This window comes from Erythrolamprus reginae, chromosome 2, assembly GCF_031021105.1.
Source record: "Erythrolamprus reginae isolate rEryReg1 chromosome 2, rEryReg1.hap1, whole genome shotgun sequence".
Classification (NCBI taxonomy): domain Eukaryota; kingdom Metazoa; phylum Chordata; class Lepidosauria; order Squamata; family Dipsadidae; genus Erythrolamprus; species Erythrolamprus reginae.
The window spans coordinates 156,203,261-156,222,417 of record NC_091951.1 but is presented as its reverse complement, the minus strand read 5'-3'; the positions used below and the strand labels follow the sequence as shown (position 1 = coordinate 156,222,417).

Genomic DNA, 19,157 nt, shown 5'->3' with positions numbered 1-19,157 from the left:
AATAAAAGTTTAGTTCATTCGAACATGCTCTGTCTGTACTTTAATAACCATCACCTCCGGAAGGTCCTGGCTCAGTCTGATTGTGGTGTTTTGTGACTACTTTACTGACTTTGACCTTTTGTGTGCTGCTTTTTCCCCGCTTTGAAACTAAACCAGGGTAAAGTGTGTTTCACTTTGTGAAAGAAGAAGGACTGTGAATTACCTCACAGCTGCAAGATAAGTATCACAGAACTGATAAGGGACTTGTACAAATTACCAGTTTGTTTGGAGACGAGTGCTCTTTGCTATACCAAAAGAGGGCTTAGGTTAAGTGAATTTTCATTATAAAGAACATTGTTTTGAATTTTCAAACGTGTGTGTGTCTGAAATTTATACCTGTGAATTTTTGGGAGGAGTCTACCAGAGAGCCCCACAGAACATGTTTTAACCCTTAAATCAGGTTGGTGCCATATTAGAAAACATAGCCACTTCAATGTTCATTCCAAACTTCAGAACATTGATGAAGATACTGGAAAACACAGATCTTTAAGAGAATCCACTGTGTGTATGATCCTACCCCTTGCTGTTGAAAGTTCTAATCATGTGTATTAGATCACCCTTCAACTGTTGACATTCTTGTATCACCAGGGGTGTCTTCCTCCGGGTTCAGCCTGGTTTGGGCAAAATGGTAGTGACCTGCTGGTGACATCACAATGACATCAACAATCTGGTTCAGTTGGTGCTAGTCTGTGGGAACCACCATCTTTTTAAAAAAATCTACTTTTTTTCTGATTTTTTCCTTCTTTCCAGCACTTTTCTTCTTTCTGGCACTGTGCATGTGGGCGCCATTTTGTTTTCAGCTTTAAAAAAATAATAATGCTACTACACCTGTGCACATGTGTGAAGCATGCACGCGCCCATGTAGCGTGTTAGGAAGCAAAACGGCAGCGAGGTAAGTAGGAACACATCTCTGTGCCTCCCTAAACAAATAACATGTTAAGATTTCTCCTTGCAGAGTTATCTTAATTTTTCACTTACAGGTCAAACCTTGGAAATCTAATTGTGTTATTGTACCAGTTTATCTAGAAGAAAATAATTAAGCCACTTGTCTTATAATTTTCTGGATCAATTTAAAAATAGTATTCATTTTCAAGTTCTCTGGTAGAGAGTACAATTCTAAGAACATATTACAGTAGGAGAGCAGTTGATAATATACAGTATTATGTTCCTCATCAAGAGAGAGAATATAATGCAATATAGTGGTTAAATTGGGACATGATGGCTCAGCCATTAAAGACACTGAGCCTGTCTGTCAGCTGAAGAGATGACAGGGAGATTTGAGACCCAAGCTCTGTGTAACGGGTCAGTTCCCATTACTCACCCCAGCTCTTGCCCATCTAGCAGTTTGAAAGCATGGAAATATGAGTAGATTACTAGGTATCACTTTGGTAGAATGGTAACCGTGTTCTGTGCATCTTTAGTGTATTGTCTAACCAAGCTGATGACATGACCATGAAAATTGTCTTCAAACAACTCTGGCTCCCTCTGACAGAAAATGGAGATGAGCACTAGGCCCTAGAGATGGACACAATTGACAAGGAAAACTTTATCTTTACATCATCTTTATCATCATCACAACAACAACAGAGTTGGAAGGGACCTTGGAGATTTTCTAGTACAACCCCCTGCTTAGGCAGGAAATCCTGCATTACTTCAGGCAAATGGTTATCCAATATCTGCTTAAAAACTTCCAGTGTTGGAGCATTCACAAGTTCTGGAGTCAAGCTGTTCCACTAATTAATTGTTCTAATGGTCAGAAAAAATTTCCTTGGTTCTAGGTTGTTTCTTTCCTTGTTTAGTTTCCACCCATTGCTTTATTTATTTATTTTTATTTATTTATTCGTTTGTCCAATACACAAATACATAGGAAGAAAATAACATGAAGTAATATATATAAGGATACAAGTGAAAATAGAAGAGAAGATATATGAAAGGAAGAAAATATATATAATATATGAGATAAAGGAAAGACAATTGGACAGGGGACGAAAGGCATACTAGTGCACTTATGTACGCCCCTTACTGGCCTCTTAGGAACCTGGAGAGGTCAATCATGGATAGTCTAAGGGAGAAATGTTGGGGGTTAGGGGTTGACACTATTGAGTCCGGTAATGAGTTCCACGCTTCGACAACTCGATTGTTAAAGTCATATTTTTTACAGTCAAGTTTGGAGCGGTTCATATTAAGTTTGAATCTGTTGCGTGCTCTTGTGTTGTTGCGGTTGAAGCTGAAATAGTCATTGACCGGTAGGACGTTGCAGCATATGATCTTGTGGGCAATGCTTAAGTCGTGTTTTAGGCGCCGTAGTTCTAGACTTTCGAGACCCAGGATTGTTAGTCTATTTTTGTAGGATATTCTGTTTCGAGTGGAGGAATGAAGGGCTCTTATGGTGATATATCTTTGGACGTTTTCAAGGGTGTTAATGTCTGAGATGTGGTCTGGGTTCCAGACAGATGAGCAGTAGTCAAGGGTGGGTCTGGCAAAAGTTTTGTAGGTTCTTGTGAGTAGTGTGAGATTGCCGGAGCAGAAGCTACGTAGGATCAGGTTAACAACTCTAGAAGCTTTTTTGGCAATATTATTGCAGTGGGCTTTAATACTTAGATCATTTGATATTAGTATTCCAAGGTCTTTTACTGAGTGTGGGTTGGCTGTGAGAGTTTGTTTATTCAGTTCGTATATGAAGTTTGGATTCTTTTTGCCGATGTGGAGGGTAGAGCATTTGTTGTTTGATATTTGAAGTTGCCAGGTGTTAGACCAGTCTGAGAGCAAGTCGAGGTCTTGTTCTACCATCAGCTTTGGAGAATAGCCTGATTCCCTCTTCTTTGTGGCAACTCCTGAGATATTGGAACACTGCTATCATGTCTCCCCTGGTCCTTCTTTGCATTAAATTAGCCATGCCAAGTTCCTGCAACCATTCATTGTGCGTTTTAACCTCCAGTCCCCTAATCATCTTTGTTGCTCTTCTCTGCATTTTTTCTAGAGTCTCAACATCCTTTTTACATTGTGGCAACTAAAACCGAATGCAGTATAATTGCATTCCGTTTTGGCATAGTTAACTACCTAATGGTTAACTATGCTGAATTAAGAATCCTGTATCCAGTTCTCTTTCCATCATGGACGTCCACTAAATGACTATGGGAGTCAGCCTAGCCTACCTCACCAAGTTGTACTTTTGGAGAAATATCGGAAAAGCAAGTGCTGCCCATTCTGCCCTAGACTCATGGTGGAAAAGTGGCTAATAAAACTAAAAAGAGCTTCATCCATGACAACTATAGAGAAGCCCTCAAAACCAACTACTTTTAGATTCCAAAACATATGTCAAACAAGTCTAGTCCTTGTTTGAATAACTTCCTTTTTCAGTAGCATTTGTTTATTTTCTTAGTCTCATTCTTTTCAATATTTTTTTCCATTTCCATTTCCCACATCCTTTAAAAGAAAAATGGACACACTTTTTAAAAAGAAGTATTTCCTGTAACAGGACAGGATATCAAGTCCACTGATTTAATATTATCAACAGTGCAGTATGCAAAATAAGAATGCAGAAATATTTGTCATCTGGGTAAAAATTGCTTGTGTATAAAGTATTTTTTTAAAAAAACAACAAACCTTTTCAGTTAGGAATAATTGTTTTGACAAAATTGAAAATCGGTGCAGTGTAAAAAGATTGATTGCTAAAATGCACGGGAGAAAGCAGTTGAACTATGCGGTTCATATTGGGAAACTGGGAAGGCCTTTAAAGATTCAGAGGTAACTGGGTTTAGTCTCAGCAAAGTAAAAAGAGGAATAACATCTCTAGCAAGTTTAACTTTAGATGGCATTAAGCCCTCAGGGTCAAAAGAGGAAAACAGATCCGAGTATATTAATAGAGGTAGCCTTTAAATCCTACACTCCCTCTATTGCCCCATATACCAAGAAGGCATTTCATGCTCCATCACAGGACTGTGCTATCACATCATGTAGTAAAAACTCCTTGCAAAGACTGTTAGAGCTATTAGGATGACCTCCAGGGTCCTATGCATGTACGCTATGAGACAGTATGGGGACGGGGTGCCTAAAATCTCTTCTTAACAAATGGGGTGACTAATCTATTGTCTTTGAGTACCTCTCTAGGCAGCCATCAGGCTAACTGAACTGTCTGGCTATCTTTTAAAAAAAAATAACTGAGAAGTGACCAATGAATTGGTTAATCTTCTGCATTTTTGTGTGTACTTCCTGTGCCCTTCAGCAAGATAATGGTAGGATGTAAGTATGTGCAAAATGTATCTTGTGGGACGCAGAACAATCCAGGACAGTAGCACAGTGTGTTTTATATGTGAAAAGTTTTCTTCTGAGAAGTATCGGAATACCCCCTGTGAAAATATTCATGTTGCTATGAACATGCCAGCTGAGAACAGACACTTTAGACCTGCCCTTTTTCTGTTCCATTTTCTCCTTGGGTGCTTTATTAATTTGACCTTGTCGTGCTGTTGCTAAACCCCAGGAAGTCCATAATTAGATCTTTCATCCATGATCTAAATTTGGACAAGGGGACCATTGACAGAGATGGCATTTTAGTTACTATCCTGCCTGGTATATTCTATATTAGAAACATAGAAGACTGACGGCAGAAAAAGACCGCATGGTCCATCTAGTCTGCCCTTATACTATTTCCTGTATTTTATCTTAGGATGGATCTATGTTTATCCCAGGCATGTTTAAATTCAGTTACTGTGGATTTACCAACCACGTCTGCTGGAAGTTTGTTCCAAGGATGTACTACTCTTTCAGTAAAATAATATTTTCTCACGTTGCTTCTGATCTTTCCCCCAACTAACTTCAGATTGTGTCCCCTTGTTCTTGTGTTCACTTTCTAAACACTTCCCTCCTGAACCTTATTTAACCCTTTAACATATTTAAATGTTTCGATCATGTCCCCCCTTTTCCTTCTGTCCTCCAGACTATACAGATTGAGTTCATGAAGTCTTTCCTGATACGTTTTATGCTTAAGACCTTCTACCATTCTTGTAGCCCGTCTTTGGACCCGTTCAATTTTATCAATATCTTTTTGTAGGTGAGGTCTCCAGAACTGAACACAGTATTCCAAATGTGGTCTCACCAGCACTCTATATAAGGGGATCACAATCTCCCTCTTCCTGCTTGTTATACCTCTAGCTATGCAGCCAATATTACATTGACAAAGATTGAAGGACAGAGGTGGGGAGGAAGGTTGCAATGATCAGTAAGAACTTGACCATTCTCTCAGATTTCCAGTGCACCAGAGTGCTGATTTTGAATCTTTGCATTTGGGACATTTTAGGATTCTGCAGGGATATTGCTCCCTCTGATGAAAAATAGTGTTCTTACCTGAGCTAGCATATGTGGACTTGATGTTGAAGAGTCTCAGATTGGTGAGCTTAAAGGACAATCTTGTGCATGGCTCAGCATGCCCACTGGTATGTCTATTTTTTTTTTTTTGGGATGCCCTGCTGATCATGGAACCATCCCAAAATGTCACATCCTCATAAGGTAGCAGCTTATACACTGGGTGTGGTTTGTTAGTTGTTAAAGATGATGACAGTAATGAACATTTCCCTGTCATCTCAGGATTAATGTTATCTGCTAAGATTAATGTTCTTTTTATTCGTAAAAGAGGCTTATTAAACAACTCACCAGCAGAAGCCAATGAAATGTGTATGACTGTCAAAGATCTTGCGATGCTGCGGGTCATGCAGGCAATTGAGACTGGCTGTCTAGCAGAACCAGATTAGGTGCTTGGTCCATTGGAGATAAAAGTAATGAAGCTTAGCTTATTATGGCTAGAATGCCACCGAAGGAAAACAGACAAAATCCAACTCTACACAGATAAAGAACACTTTACCATAATGCTTGTGGAAATTCAGATAGAAAACTGTTAGGTCTTTGGATGGAAAAGATTTGTTAATTCTCTCTCTCAAAGGAAATTATAATTCAACCCTCAAAAGCTTGCGATAAGAGTGCAAAACATGATCTGCCAATATTGGCATCTATTTATCTAAATCCACCTTCTCAGAATGGCTGGGGGTAAATGTATGTATGTATGAATGTAAATCCATTTAAAGCATTTTTTGATTCTAATCTGTAAGAATGACTCTGGAAGAAATTAGCCATTACAATACTAGACAGTTGTCTTCTTAGGCTAATTATGCTATTACACCAAGGTAGAACCATTCAAGTAAAGAAAGGGTAATATTTCTTGTTGACTTAGTTGAAGCCCTTTTAAAGCAAAACTGTACCCTCCCAAACACTACTATTCAATGTTTACATTAACCTTATACTGTCTACAGTCGACCTCATCCCATTCCTAAGAGGTCGGTAAGAGGTCTACCTTCCCTCTCCTACTGTCCTATTGTCCAAATTTACCTATACCTACTTGCTTTTGTTTATGTTTATACCACACCTATTATCTTGTATATGCTTTGACAGGTAGGTAGGTAGGTAGGTAGGTAGGTAGGTAGGTAGATAGGTAGATAGATAGATAGATAGATAGATAGATAGATAGATAAAGATAGATAGATAGATAGATAGATAGATAGATAGATAGATAGATAGATAGATAGATAGATAGATAGATAGATAGATAGATAGATAGATAGATAGATCTATTCTATTCTATTGTTTTTTTGGGGGGTAATTTTTTTTAAAATTTTTCTTCTCCAATCACGTGTACAGAAAAAAAGATACCATTAATTTTAAATTAATTTACAATATATCATTTTTACAGTTTCGGTACACATACATTAACCAATACCACCTCCTTACCATTTGACATCTGAACCAAAAAAATAATTATTCCAATTCCTTATATGATAAGAATTTTTTTTTAAAAGTGTTAGCCAATACACATTTTAGGCTGTTACTATTCTTAATCACATCAAATTAATTAGATCATAATGTTTCAATTTTCTCAAAATCTCCTCCATATCAATTTTCCTATATGTACTTTAAACCCTCTTCCATAATAAATGCTCTTTAGAATAAAAGAAAAAGGACATTAAGAGAAAAGAAAAGGAACAAAAATTTCCAATTACCTCCAACACAGTATTTAAATTAAAACCAACCATTGCCAAAAATAGTTAATATATATATAAAGGGGACAAAAAAGGAGAACCCACCATATAGTATATCCCAAATATCATCAGATTAATAAGCCAAGTTAAAAAAGAACCTAATTAAAAATAATTCCCTTTCATGAATAAAAATACAAAATAAAAATAGAAATTAAAGAAGATTAGAAGATAGCAGGAAAAAAATAAGAAAGAAGATAAGAAAAAGGGAGAATAAAAACAAAACTAAATACTCCATACATACCCTACTCTGGTTATAAGGCTTTCAATCCATAACACTTTCAATCCAATAGAGTCATCCTACCCTATTCTAAGAGAAAAAAAGTCGCTGTATTTCCAGTGAAATCATCTTCCCTACTCTAATTATAACATTTTCAGTCTATCATCATACCCTATTCTTTAAAAAGAAAAAGAAAATCACTGTATAGCCAATGGAATCATCTTCCCTGCTCTAATTAAAACACTTTCAGGCCAATAGAATCATCATACCCTATTCTAAAGAAAAGAAAAAGATACTGAAAAAAAACAGTGAGAATATCTTCCCTATACTAATTATCACTGTATAGCCAGTGTAATCATCTTCCCTATACTAATTATAACACTTTCAATCCATCATCATGCCCTATTCTAAAAAAGAAAAAAAGTCACTGTATAGCCAGTGTAATCATCTTCCCTATACTAATTATAACACTTTCAGTTCCATCATCGTGCCCTATTCTAAAAAGAAAAAAAGTCACTGTATAGTTAGTGTAATCATCTTCCCTATACTAATTATAACACTTCCAAAACATCATCATGCCCTATTCTAAAAAGAAAAAATATGTCATTGTAAACCCAGTGGAATCATCTGCCCTACTCTGATTATAACACTTTCAAACCAATAAAATCAACATACCCCATTCTGAAAAAAAGAGAAGAAAAAGAAAAAAGAGGGAGGGGAAAAGAGGATCATTAAATTAAATAATCATATTCCAAATTAAAAATATAATCAACATTTCTAGTTATCATTATTCCCTTTTCTTTAACTTTAAAAAAAAAATCAGCAAATATCATTAAGAATGTTTTCTATTTCCATGCTTTTTCTTTTTACATTCATCATAGTTTATCTGCTTATTGTTCATTTACTTATATAATTCCATAGTCCCTCTCATCTATATATTTGAATCCCTCTATTCTATTCTGTAGGCAACACCTTAAAATAAATTACTCCAAAACAAAAGTACTTAAGATGAGTTAGAAAGACAATTAATAGCAAACTCATGGAGGAGATAAATGGCTTTAAATATCTGTCTTTATCTTGTGTCTTTTACCTGTTGGTCTAAATTGTTGAAAATCATAGGGGCTCCATTAAAAGTTTTCCATTGGCTGAAGCCAATCTTTGTGGGGAACTACCTTAGTTCCTTAGCTTACTGGGTAGTTTCTCTCCCAAACAAAGGCTAATGAATATTTGGAATATTGCAGTATTACCTTCTCAGCATTATCTGCCTTGGGCCTTAATAAAATATTGGGTGAACTAAAGCAAAGGATTTGGGACCACCTTTTGTAATATATGCTTTTAAAGCACAATCACTCCGCCTCCCTAGTCCCTACTATATTTCTGTAACATTTTATATGCTCCATAAAGGAGATTTTACTTTGTCTTAAATTGGAACACTTCCTATTAGGGAAGACCTGGTAGGTATATAAGTGCCCCATAGACATATGAAAACTGAACTTGTTTTGTTCAGGCTCGGAGATAGAAATAAGTCTCATGTGTGCTATTAAAACATCTGTTACACACCCAACGACGATCAAGTTAATACTTCCAATTGTTAATAACTCTAATGGAACTTGTGGCTTTCTGGGATAAATTTGTGAGATACTTTGAAATAAAAATCACTTGTAACCAGTTTGATTTGGATGATCTCCCTTTGCTGGAACTTAAAAGATGCAGATGAAGTTCAATCAACCACTGTCAGGTTTCATTCTTGCTCATTTTTTATTTGTTATATTTAAAAACATAGGAAACATGCATAGCACAGCTTTTGAAACTTTGTTCACTCCCCTTTCCCACAATAGCCTTAGGAAGCATTTACCTTTTTGATGTGCGCTACAACAGTGTTTCCCAACCTTGGCAACTTGAAGATACAGTGGTAGCTCAAGATACGAACCCCTCGTCTTACGAACAACTCGTGATACGAACCCGGGGTTCAGAAAAATTTTGCCTCTTCTTACGAACTTTTTTCTAGTTACGAACCGGCGTTCGGAGACTGCTGGGAAGCCGCGCGGCTGTTTTAAAAGGTGACAGCCGGGCGGCGGGGTTTCCCAGCAGCCTCCCGAACGCCGGTTCGTAACTCGAAAAAAGTTCGTAAGAAGAGGCAAAATTTTTCTGAACCCCGGGTTCGGTTCGGGAGGTTGCTGGGAAGCCCCCCAGCCCGGCTGTCACCTTTTAAAACAGCCCGCGCGGCTTCCCAGCTGTCTCCGAACGCCGAACGTGGAAGTTCAGGTTTGGCGTTCGGCTTCGGGAGACAGCTGGGAAGCCGCGCGGCTGTTTTAAAAGGTGACAGCCGGGCTGGGGGGCTTCCCAGCACCCCCCCGAATCCCAAACTTTTGCCGAACTTCCGGGTTCGGGGTTTGGGAGGTTGCTGGGAAGCCCCCCAGGCCGGCTGTCACCTTTTAAAACAGCCGCGCGGCTTCCCAGCTGTCTCCGAACGCCAAATGTGGAAGTTCGGGTTTGGCGTTCGGCTTCGGGAGACAGCTGGGAAGCCACGTGGCTGTTTTAAAAGGTCACAGCCGGGCTGGGGGGCTTCCCAGCACCCCCCCGAACCCCAAACTTTTGCCAAACTTCCGGGTTCGGGGTTCGGGAGGTTGCTGGGAAGCCCCCCAGGCCGGCTGTCACCTTTTAAAACAGCCGCGCGGCTTCCCAGCAGTCGCCGAACGCTGGTTTTTTGCGGGGGGGTTTTTGGTTGCACGGATTAATTGACTTTACATTGTTTCCTATGGGAAACAATGTTTCGTCTTACGAACCTTTCGTCTTACGAACCTCCCCCTGGAACCAATTAGGTTCGTAAGACAAGGTATGACTGTATCTGGACTTCAACTCCCAGAATTCCCCAGCCAGCATATGCACTGCACTGGCTCATTCACATCCAGGAGTTAAGGTTCTGAGAAGTTAATGAACATTCAAGATGCTTAAATGAAAGAGAAAGCCTAAATAAGCCCACATATCAGCAATGAACTCTTGAATGGTTTCTCCTTCAGAATAGAAGGATAAAGCGTTCAAGAGTTCATTGCTGATATGTGGGCTTATGTGAAAATAAATCCATTGGGCAGGGCCAACATTGTTCAGTCACTGAAAATATGACTCTTCTTAAAACTGTTGTCCTAGTAAAGGCACACTGAATTCTGGTCAGATTGTAATCTCTGTAATCAAGAATCAAGTCATTCCATGTAAGAATCTGAGCACCTTTGTTAGGGGAGGAAAGGGAATGTAATTAAAAAAAACAACAACATAAAAACAAAGATCAATCAAGCAGTTAAAAACTATAGAACTGCATGTCCAGAAAGCAAATATTAGAACTTTCTAAGTTACCATAATATTTGAAAATCTTCAGGGTAGATTCCTCCAATGGACTAATGCTTTTAAATATCTATTGTTTTTAGTACTTTGAGGCACAGTCTTCCTTCTCTGTTTGTACAACTTCTGAACATTAAGGTTTTTAAAAATGCAAATAGTACGGATATGTGCATAGAATTCAACTTAAATTCCAAGGGCTGTTGTTAAATTTGCTCATCAGACTGAGAGATTCAGAACCCATTCATGTAACTAAACATATGATGAACAATCAAGAGCTTTTTTGGTGTGATTTTAGAGTTTTCACCATTGTGATTTAACCTAAGCTTTGAAGAACTTCCCAAACATTACACCATTCTAGTCTACTCCACACATAAAATTATTCAAATGAGAGGTTGCATTATGATATATCATAATAAAGCAGGTCTAATCTTGGAACATTCACTGTTTGGATTCAATGTAAAATCTACATTTTACCTCCAATAATACTCTCCCCAGTAGTGGAAAGCCTTTACCACCAATTGATTTTCAATGGCCTATTGAGGTTACATTTACTATTGAGATCAGATGAAAAATGTTCATCTAATGATCCAAAATTCATGTTTTCAAATGTCTGAATGGAGTCTTGATCTAGAATTCTTCATGCTACTTGTATGTGTAAGATTTGTTTGCTGGAATATATTCAGGTTTCTCATCCATCTGATTACGTTGTTATTTGACTAAAGCAATTATTGCCCAACTAAAGCAAACATAAAAGGCTTAAGTAAACCGAATAAAATGTCAAACTTCCTAGGAAGATACTGACAGGAAAGTGAAGTGAGCAGAAAAAAATCTACACTACAGTAAATAAATTCAGAGAGTTCCATCTTATTTTAGTAATCTGTTTCAGTTTGGAGACGAAGGAAAAACTTAACTATTATCAGTAAAATAAAAAAAGTCCCCTGAATTGAGGTATACTCTTTTCTATTTAGGACAATAATACATTGACTTGTAACTGACAAGGCTTTAAAATAATTATTTCTCAAAAATGTATGCATGTGTTGACACCATTTTGCTGCGAAGCATGTATGATTTTAATCCATAGTATTTGTACACAATTCACTCTCTTAAGACACCAATTAGGATCCCTTAATTTGAACACTCAGCTAGTATATGGGTGGTCCTTGCTTAAAGATCCCTTGCTCAGTGACCTTTCAAAGTTGCATTGAATGAAATGGTTGGTCCTCATAGTTGCAGCCGCTGCAGCGTCCCTGCGGTCACATCAAGGTAGTTCGAGCATTTGATGGTCACAGTGTCCCATAGTCCTGTTGTCACCATTTGTAACCTTCACTGCTAGACTCTGACAAGGAAAATCAATGGGGAAGCCATCAGGCAGTCACAAATGGTAACCATGTAACTGCAATGTTAATGGCCATGCAGAATTTGTTAATGACAGCAACCTGAAGGGTAACAACTGCTGTCATAAATTGGTGCAGTCACATGATGTCACCCTTTATGACCACATTATTTTGACAGAACTGCCAATTCCATTTGCTATTATTAAACAAGGATTACCTGTACTAAACTCTTCATATTCAAAGGGCACAAAATACTCTATTGCTGAAATAATATATTCTCTGTGTAAGAGCCTTTGTTAACATAAGCACCCATAAGCATTTGATTCTTAACATAAGCACATATATTTTCACTTCAGGATATAAACAAGTATACAAAATATACTTACATACTTACACAAAAGAATACAAAATAGGTAATGAACAGAACAAAATCAAGTTCCTTTCAAAGTAGAAGCAACTTTGTTCTGTTCATTACATATTTGAAATACTTCTGAAGATTCTTCCTTCAAAGCAGATACTGTACTTGCTAGGTTCCTTTATCCAAAGCTAGGGAAGTTTGAGCAAAGATGCTTAATATCCTTTTAGAATATTAAGCATCTTTGCTCAAACGTCCATAGCTTCCATACCCTTTTTAGGAGTACGCCACATCAGAACCAAAGATGCAACAAACAAGGCCAGGGTGAGCCAGCTAGCTAAAGAACAAGCTAACCGTCACTTTAATTTGCCACTTGGCAGGGTCAACACAAAATAATGATTAGGAAGATTAATTGAAATGTTATCACTACAGTGACTAGAAAAAAAAAAGATATTCACCTTTTTCTGAGAAAGGTGGTACTAGGTCAGGAGAGACTGATTATTGGCCATAGAAAAGAATATAGTAGTTGATAACTAAGTGACTTCCACTATAAGAATGCAACTAAAAGGCAAGATAAAATCACACACCAGATGGTCAAAATGACTAACCAGTTTTATTTACAACACCCCTTAAAGACAGACACAATTAAAAGGGGGACATAACAAAGGGAAATAAAACAGCCACCATGCCCTTGCCTACCTATTTTAGGTAGGGTCCCCAACACCAATGCCTGGGCTAGGCACACGCATGGGTACTTCTGCCACTTGCTAGTGAACAGCATACACTAAGGCTGTCCCCAGCCCAGCTGGGGCACGGGGGCTGGGCTCTGGGGCTAGCTCAGAAATGCCACCTCCCCCCCTGGCTGGGGCTACTAGTCAAGGTGTAAAAACCACAGAATCTGGTGCATCTTTTCAGCACGTGGAAAGGGAGACCAGTCAGATTTATCCAGATACAGTTGAATCTCAAAAGGTTTGCACTTGGGAAACTGTCCTGGGCTTGATGCTTCTATTGTTTCAATTCTTCTTCTTCATCATCATCATTGTACCAACGGGCTGAGCAATACTGTTCCATTATTCAGACCAAAAGCTCAAGTATTAGCAGTCTAAATCTCCTGGGTTGTATTGGCAGAATAGACTACATAATCACTGCTGCTTCTTTCCCATCAGTCTCTCAGCTTTTCCCTAAGAAGAGCTGGGTTTTGAGAGGACTTTAGGGAGAGTCTAGGCCTGGTGGTTCCCGATGCTTCTGTCTTATTTCACATGTAGACAGACAGGACACATGCCAGCCACTTGGCTATCGTCAGATTAAAATGTCATTTACTAAGGAAAAGGAACTCCTGGGCTCGATTCTAGAATGAAGACAGGCAACCCAGGCCAGGGAATGCTGAGAAGAAGAGGCAGAAAGCCAATCCTTCCTAGGAAATTCAGAGCCAGCCCCAGGCACAATCCAGACCTAAGGAGGAAACCAACACAAAGTTATCAAATTCATGTACCAGTGGTCACATGCCAGCATTGGGGCTGGGCCAGCCCAAGCCACTTTAGGATTTCTTAGAGTCCTGTGTGTTCCGTCGCTTTAGGTCGCTCAAGTCAACAGGTTTGAATGCTGTCAAAAAAAAAAAAAGGAAGAAAATTTAGGATAAAATTCCATATATTCCCCATGTTATTTTCTTCAACATTCTTACTGACTTTAGCAAGAAGAAAATTGCTAAGATATATTCCATACCATCACTTAATTAATAATACTCTAAATTCTAATTTGGCATATAGATAACTGAGACATCTAAATAAAATATTTGTATATTTTTCACTATATGTTCTATTCAGTATAAGAATTCATAGCTGTCTTCACAACAATGCAACCAACTACATATTTAAAGAGTTGAAAATTCTACATTGGAATCTTAATCTAAACCATGCAACTAGAAAATATCTAACATAAAACTGAACAAAGTTGAATGCAGTGTCTTCAAAATGCATATCTGAATTTATGCAATTATCAAATTTTTAAGGTTAGAATTAATGGCTGTTAATCATAAGCAAGAACAAAAGATGTCCAGTGCCAGTAAAAGTTTATATATAGAAAAATGCCATTCTTTATCCTTTTCCTCTGAATTTCCTAAATGCATTAATTTGATCATTACTATAAACAAAATGTTGGACTAGAATCATAATACTAACAGATACTACTACTTTAGCCATCAACTCTAACTTTCTATTCTAAAACAGTTATTTGTTCTTGCTTATGATTAATAGCCATTAATTCTAACCTCTATTAATTTGATGATTGCATAAATTCAAATATGCATTTGAAAGACAATGCATTTAATCTTGCTAGAAAGAGATTTTCTAGCTGCATGGTTTAGATCTGAGGTCTTCAAACTTGGCAACTTTAAGACTTGTGGACTTCAACTCCAGAATTCTCTAGCCAGCAGAGTTGGCTGGAGTATTCTGGGAGTTGAAATCCACAAGTATTAAAGTTGTCAAGTTTGAGGACGCCGTGTATAGGTTATGATTCCTAGGTAGAATTTTTCTGACCTAACAAGAGACACTCTGCTATTATAGTATATATATTTTTAAAATTCTCTCCATTCCCTTGGAAACTTTGTGCAGTATTTTGCTGATGGTGAAAAACATTGAAAACCACCACAAAATGAATATTTTTTAAAGGAAGATAGCAGGACAAGGTCAAAAGGAAAGGTAAATTGGCAATTTTCAAGTTCTGTAAATTTTGTCTAGGGTCTCATACATTTGCATATAATAGTCTATTTATTCCTAGAAAGAGAAATACCAATATCGTGTATTCAATAAATTGATTTTAAGATCCTAAAGAATCTTCAATTTTTGTATAAGCATATTTCCACAGAAGTGTTCCCCCAAACATCATTTATTTTTAAAAAACATTTCTACTCCACCATTCTTTTACTAAGACAACTAACCCAGCTACTAGTAATACTAGATAATAGATTATATAATATGAAACTATAATCAATGAATAGCAACAGACAAATTAATTTCATTGTGAACAATGGTTTTCACCATTTGCCAAAGTCCAAGTTAAGACAAAAGGAAATGTCAAAGTCTAGGAAAAGTATATTAAAAATGTTGTTTTATGTTGCCATTTGTTAATTTGCCTCACTACTGATGCTACTGCTAGTAATGTTAATTACTAGAAAAAACTTTGATTTGGATGTAGTTGAGAGAATAAGGAGCATACAATTCATGGAAGAAAAGGAGTTAACTGAAACTGAAAAATAATAGATGCCAAAGTATCATGACTCTGGACTATCTGGACATTTCAAAGACAACTAAAACACACAAAATTAATCCCAGGAAATAGAAGCCCATTAATACAGTATTACAAAGTATTGAAAACATATATTATAAGCAATGAACCTGACACATTGAAACTTCCGAATTATCTTCAATTGTATACTCACATAAAACAATGTGTAATTTACACTGGATGTCATTGAAAAAGAAAGTATCTGACACTATGAAACTCACCCTTCAAACTGGGATTTGGTACCTTCTCCACATATTCCTCTACAAGAACTCGTTCACCACCTGCCATTTGACTGCGAAGATCCCGCTCCACAGATTGCCATGCTGCAGAAAAGGAGAATATTAAGATAGGAAAGTATTTCATATGCAGAGTAAGGAAGCTCTTTCTGACTGAATCAGCCACCTAAACACTAACAGTAATTCTATGCAATGAGAAATGTTTTTAAAAACAAAGAAAGCATACTGTTTGCAATTAGAGGACCCACTATACAGAATTGTCTGTCAATCCCAAACATTAGACCCATGTATAAATATTTTGAGTTTTAAAGACTCTCATTTTCAGTAATTCTTCTCCACTTACTCATGCCTATGTTTAAAAAAAACCATAGATATGGGGGGGAAATGACACCAATATTTGTTAAATTGTATGTGGTACATAAGTAAAATACATGATAGAAGGCGGCATAATATGCCATGATTTAGCGGAAATGCAGCAAACGCTTCCCACTCTGCACCTTCATAGATGAAGCGCACATTCTCCTCATGTGCAGGAGTGAAGATCTCACTACTGTTGCTTGGGGAGCGAGGACTGCTGTTCCTCTTGCCATTGTAAACTACTCTGGAAACAGGGGAGCTAGAAAAAAAGGAGATAGGCGACAAAATTTTGATCTTTGGCAAAATTTATAAAGCAGGACATTGTTAACTTCAGCCACTTTTCCCCAAATCTGATTACAATTCCCCTCAGTCTCTGTGGCCAATGGTCTGAATGGAAAGGAATTGTAATTCAAGCATTAGGTTCCAAAAGTTAAGACCATTCAGGTCTTTTCAAATTTTAAAAAAACACACACCAGGATAAGCAACACATTATTTTCTTGACTATGTCGGTTACATGTCACTTTCCCCTTTTCAATGTGCTGTGGGAATACAGGCTTTCCAAAACCAAGTTAATAATCAATCCAAGATTCAAACAATTATCCATCACCGCCAGGTAACTTACACAGAACACATCTAGCTCAACCATTTATTTCCCCGTCTTCACCTATAAAGAGCAGCTAACTAAAAGCCCTAAAGAAATAATCATGTATTCTACCAAGTATTCAGTACAAATTCAACGTTCATCCTTCTCACCTTGTCATGGCTGCCTCTTGCCCAACCCTGGCCCAGGTATTGGAAGGATAGGTTGGTGACACTAAAAGAAAAGAAAAAAAGACAAAGGCTAGAACAAAGGCAGAGCTGACTAAGGATGATGCCCCATTAGCTCCAACGAAGGAGCAAAATTACTTTAGTAACTGAGCGGGGATAAAAATCCATGCTCAGCCCTGTCATCCTAAGGCAGGCTGGATTTTCAGGAATTGCTTTGCTTGACAGGCCAAAGGACCATTTCAGCCATTGTTTTGATCGCATTGATAGTATGACACTATCACCCAAATCCCCAATCGTGCAAAGCCCCAAGTCTCCCAGCTCCCAAAATAATAACAACAATAGTAATAAAATAATAATAATAAAAAAATAATAGGGTCATTCTTTGTCAAGTGGACCAGGTGTCCACTTGACTGATTTTTGCAGCCTTATTTGAAAAGAAACCATCACAAAACAACACATATGACAGAAAAAAACGTGCTCTTTGTAATGAAATAAAAATGAAGATGACTGAAGGTGAGAAAAGAGAGAGCTGTTTCATCACCTTCAATCATCTTCATTGAAAGAGCACTTTTTTCCTATAGCTCTGTTTTCTCACCTTCAATCATCTTCATTTTTATTTCATTAGAAAGCGCATGTTTTTTTCCTATCATATATGTTGTTTTTTGTGATGGCTTCTTTTCAAATAAGGCTTCAATTTTACCTGGTCCACTTGACAAAGAATGACATCATCATCATCATCATCATCATCATCATCATCATCCCAATATAAGAATCCTTCCATGCAAGAGTTCTGTTGCTCCCTCAATCTCTGCATCTCTTCGCTTCGCCCACCGGACCCTCAGAGAAAAGATCGAGCCTTGGAAATGGGATGCCAGCTGCTGCTCCCCAGAAGGGAAGGAGGCTCTGTAGGAGGCCGACTTTTCTCCCTCTCCCCGCCGCCTGCTACGAACAGCCAGTCCAATCTGGAGCTGGCCCGGCGCTAGGCCCACTGGACCCACAAGCGGGACCTGTGCGGGGGGGGGGGGGGGGGTCCAGTTCAGCACTGCAGCCGGATCGGCACCGAGAACAATCAGCCAAAGCGTCTCCCTTGCCTTTCTCCCCCACCCTCTTTTTTTGGGGTCGTCCCCACCTCACCCCCCCCCCCCCCAACTCCCCGTCCCACTGCTTCACCTGGGCCCGGGGAGATCCCGGCCCTGACTCCGCTCGCTGCTGCCAGGCCCGGGCGGAAGAGAGCGCCTAGGCCGGGGCTGCGCCTGCGCACTGAGGGCGAGTGGGTCCAGGAGAGCCCCTGCCCCGCGTAGCCGCGGGAGAGTATTTCCATGGAAACGGAGCGGCGGGGCAGGGCGCGGGGAAGGGTAGCCATGGAAACGGGAGTCCGAGGCAAGCTCCGGGGAAGGAGAAATGGGGAGTCGATGGGGGGGGGGGGTGGTAGGGGGAAGCTCGCGGAGAGGGGCGGTTTGGCTTAAGTAGCAGCACCGGGAGGGTGCCCAGGGTCAAATCGAGGAGGGCAGGAGGGGTTGGGGGCGAGCCGGACGCGCACAGATATAGATAGTATACGAGGCGGATCAATTCACTAGGGCCATTTGGAATAAGGAAGACTGCATTCCATGTGTTAAGGTGTGTCTCCGCTTTGCAGCTTGTCTCTAGAGGAGTTTGTGGTGCGGGTAAGGTGCGGTGTAAACATAATTGGATGCTGGGTAGGTGATCAACCTTAGTGCTGACCAAGGCATCAGGAGGATGAGAAGTGAGTTTCCACATGTAGCAATATAGCAATAGCATTTAGATTTATATACCGCTTCACATTTTTACAGCCCTCTCTAAGCGGTTTACAGAGTCAGCATATACTGTATCGCCCCCAACAATCTGGGTCCTTATTTTACCTACCTCGGAAAGACAGAAGGCTGAGCCAACCTTGAGACTGGTGAGATTCGATCTGCCAAACTGGTGGCAGCTGGTGATCAGCAGAAGTAACTTGTAGTACTGCACTCTTAACCACTGGGCCACCATAGCTCTTAAATTATTACATTACATTAAATCAATTATGTACATAATTCACTCAGCCCAACTCAAGGTTGTGTTGGGGAAAATAGGAGTTGGGAATTTTATATATGTTAACTGACTTGAGTTATATATAAATATACACTGCTC

At 38.8% G+C, this 19,157-nt stretch overlaps 1 protein-coding gene across 3 annotated transcripts; it reads right to left on the bottom strand.

Annotated features, from left to right (window-relative positions):
- Positions 1 to 1,469: 1,469 nt before the first annotated feature.
- On the bottom strand, positions 1,470 to 18,345 carry MCRIP1 (MAPK regulated corepressor interacting protein 1). Of its 3 annotated transcripts, none has more exons than XM_070740100.1 (6): positions 18,180 to 18,345; positions 16,995 to 17,055; positions 16,382 to 16,500; positions 15,870 to 15,971; positions 13,859 to 13,968; positions 1,470 to 1,554 (listed from the first exon to the last, which is right to left on the bottom strand). In XM_070740100.1, the coding sequence occupies exons 1-5, from the start codon at positions 18,328 to 18,330 to the stop codon at positions 13,904 to 13,906; spliced, it is 498 nt and encodes a 165-aa protein (XP_070596201.1). In that variant the 5' UTR covers positions 18,331 to 18,345; the 3' UTR covers positions 1,470 to 1,554; positions 13,859 to 13,903. The 3 variants fall into 3 exon arrangements, with proteins under 3 accessions (XP_070596201.1, XP_070596200.1, XP_070596199.1); XM_070740099.1 differs by lacking the exon at positions 1,470 to 1,554 and adding an exon at positions 11,696 to 12,013; XM_070740098.1 differs by lacking the exon at positions 1,470 to 1,554 and having other exon boundaries at positions 12,961 to 13,968.
- Between the last annotated feature and the right edge of the window lie 812 nt (positions 18,346 to 19,157).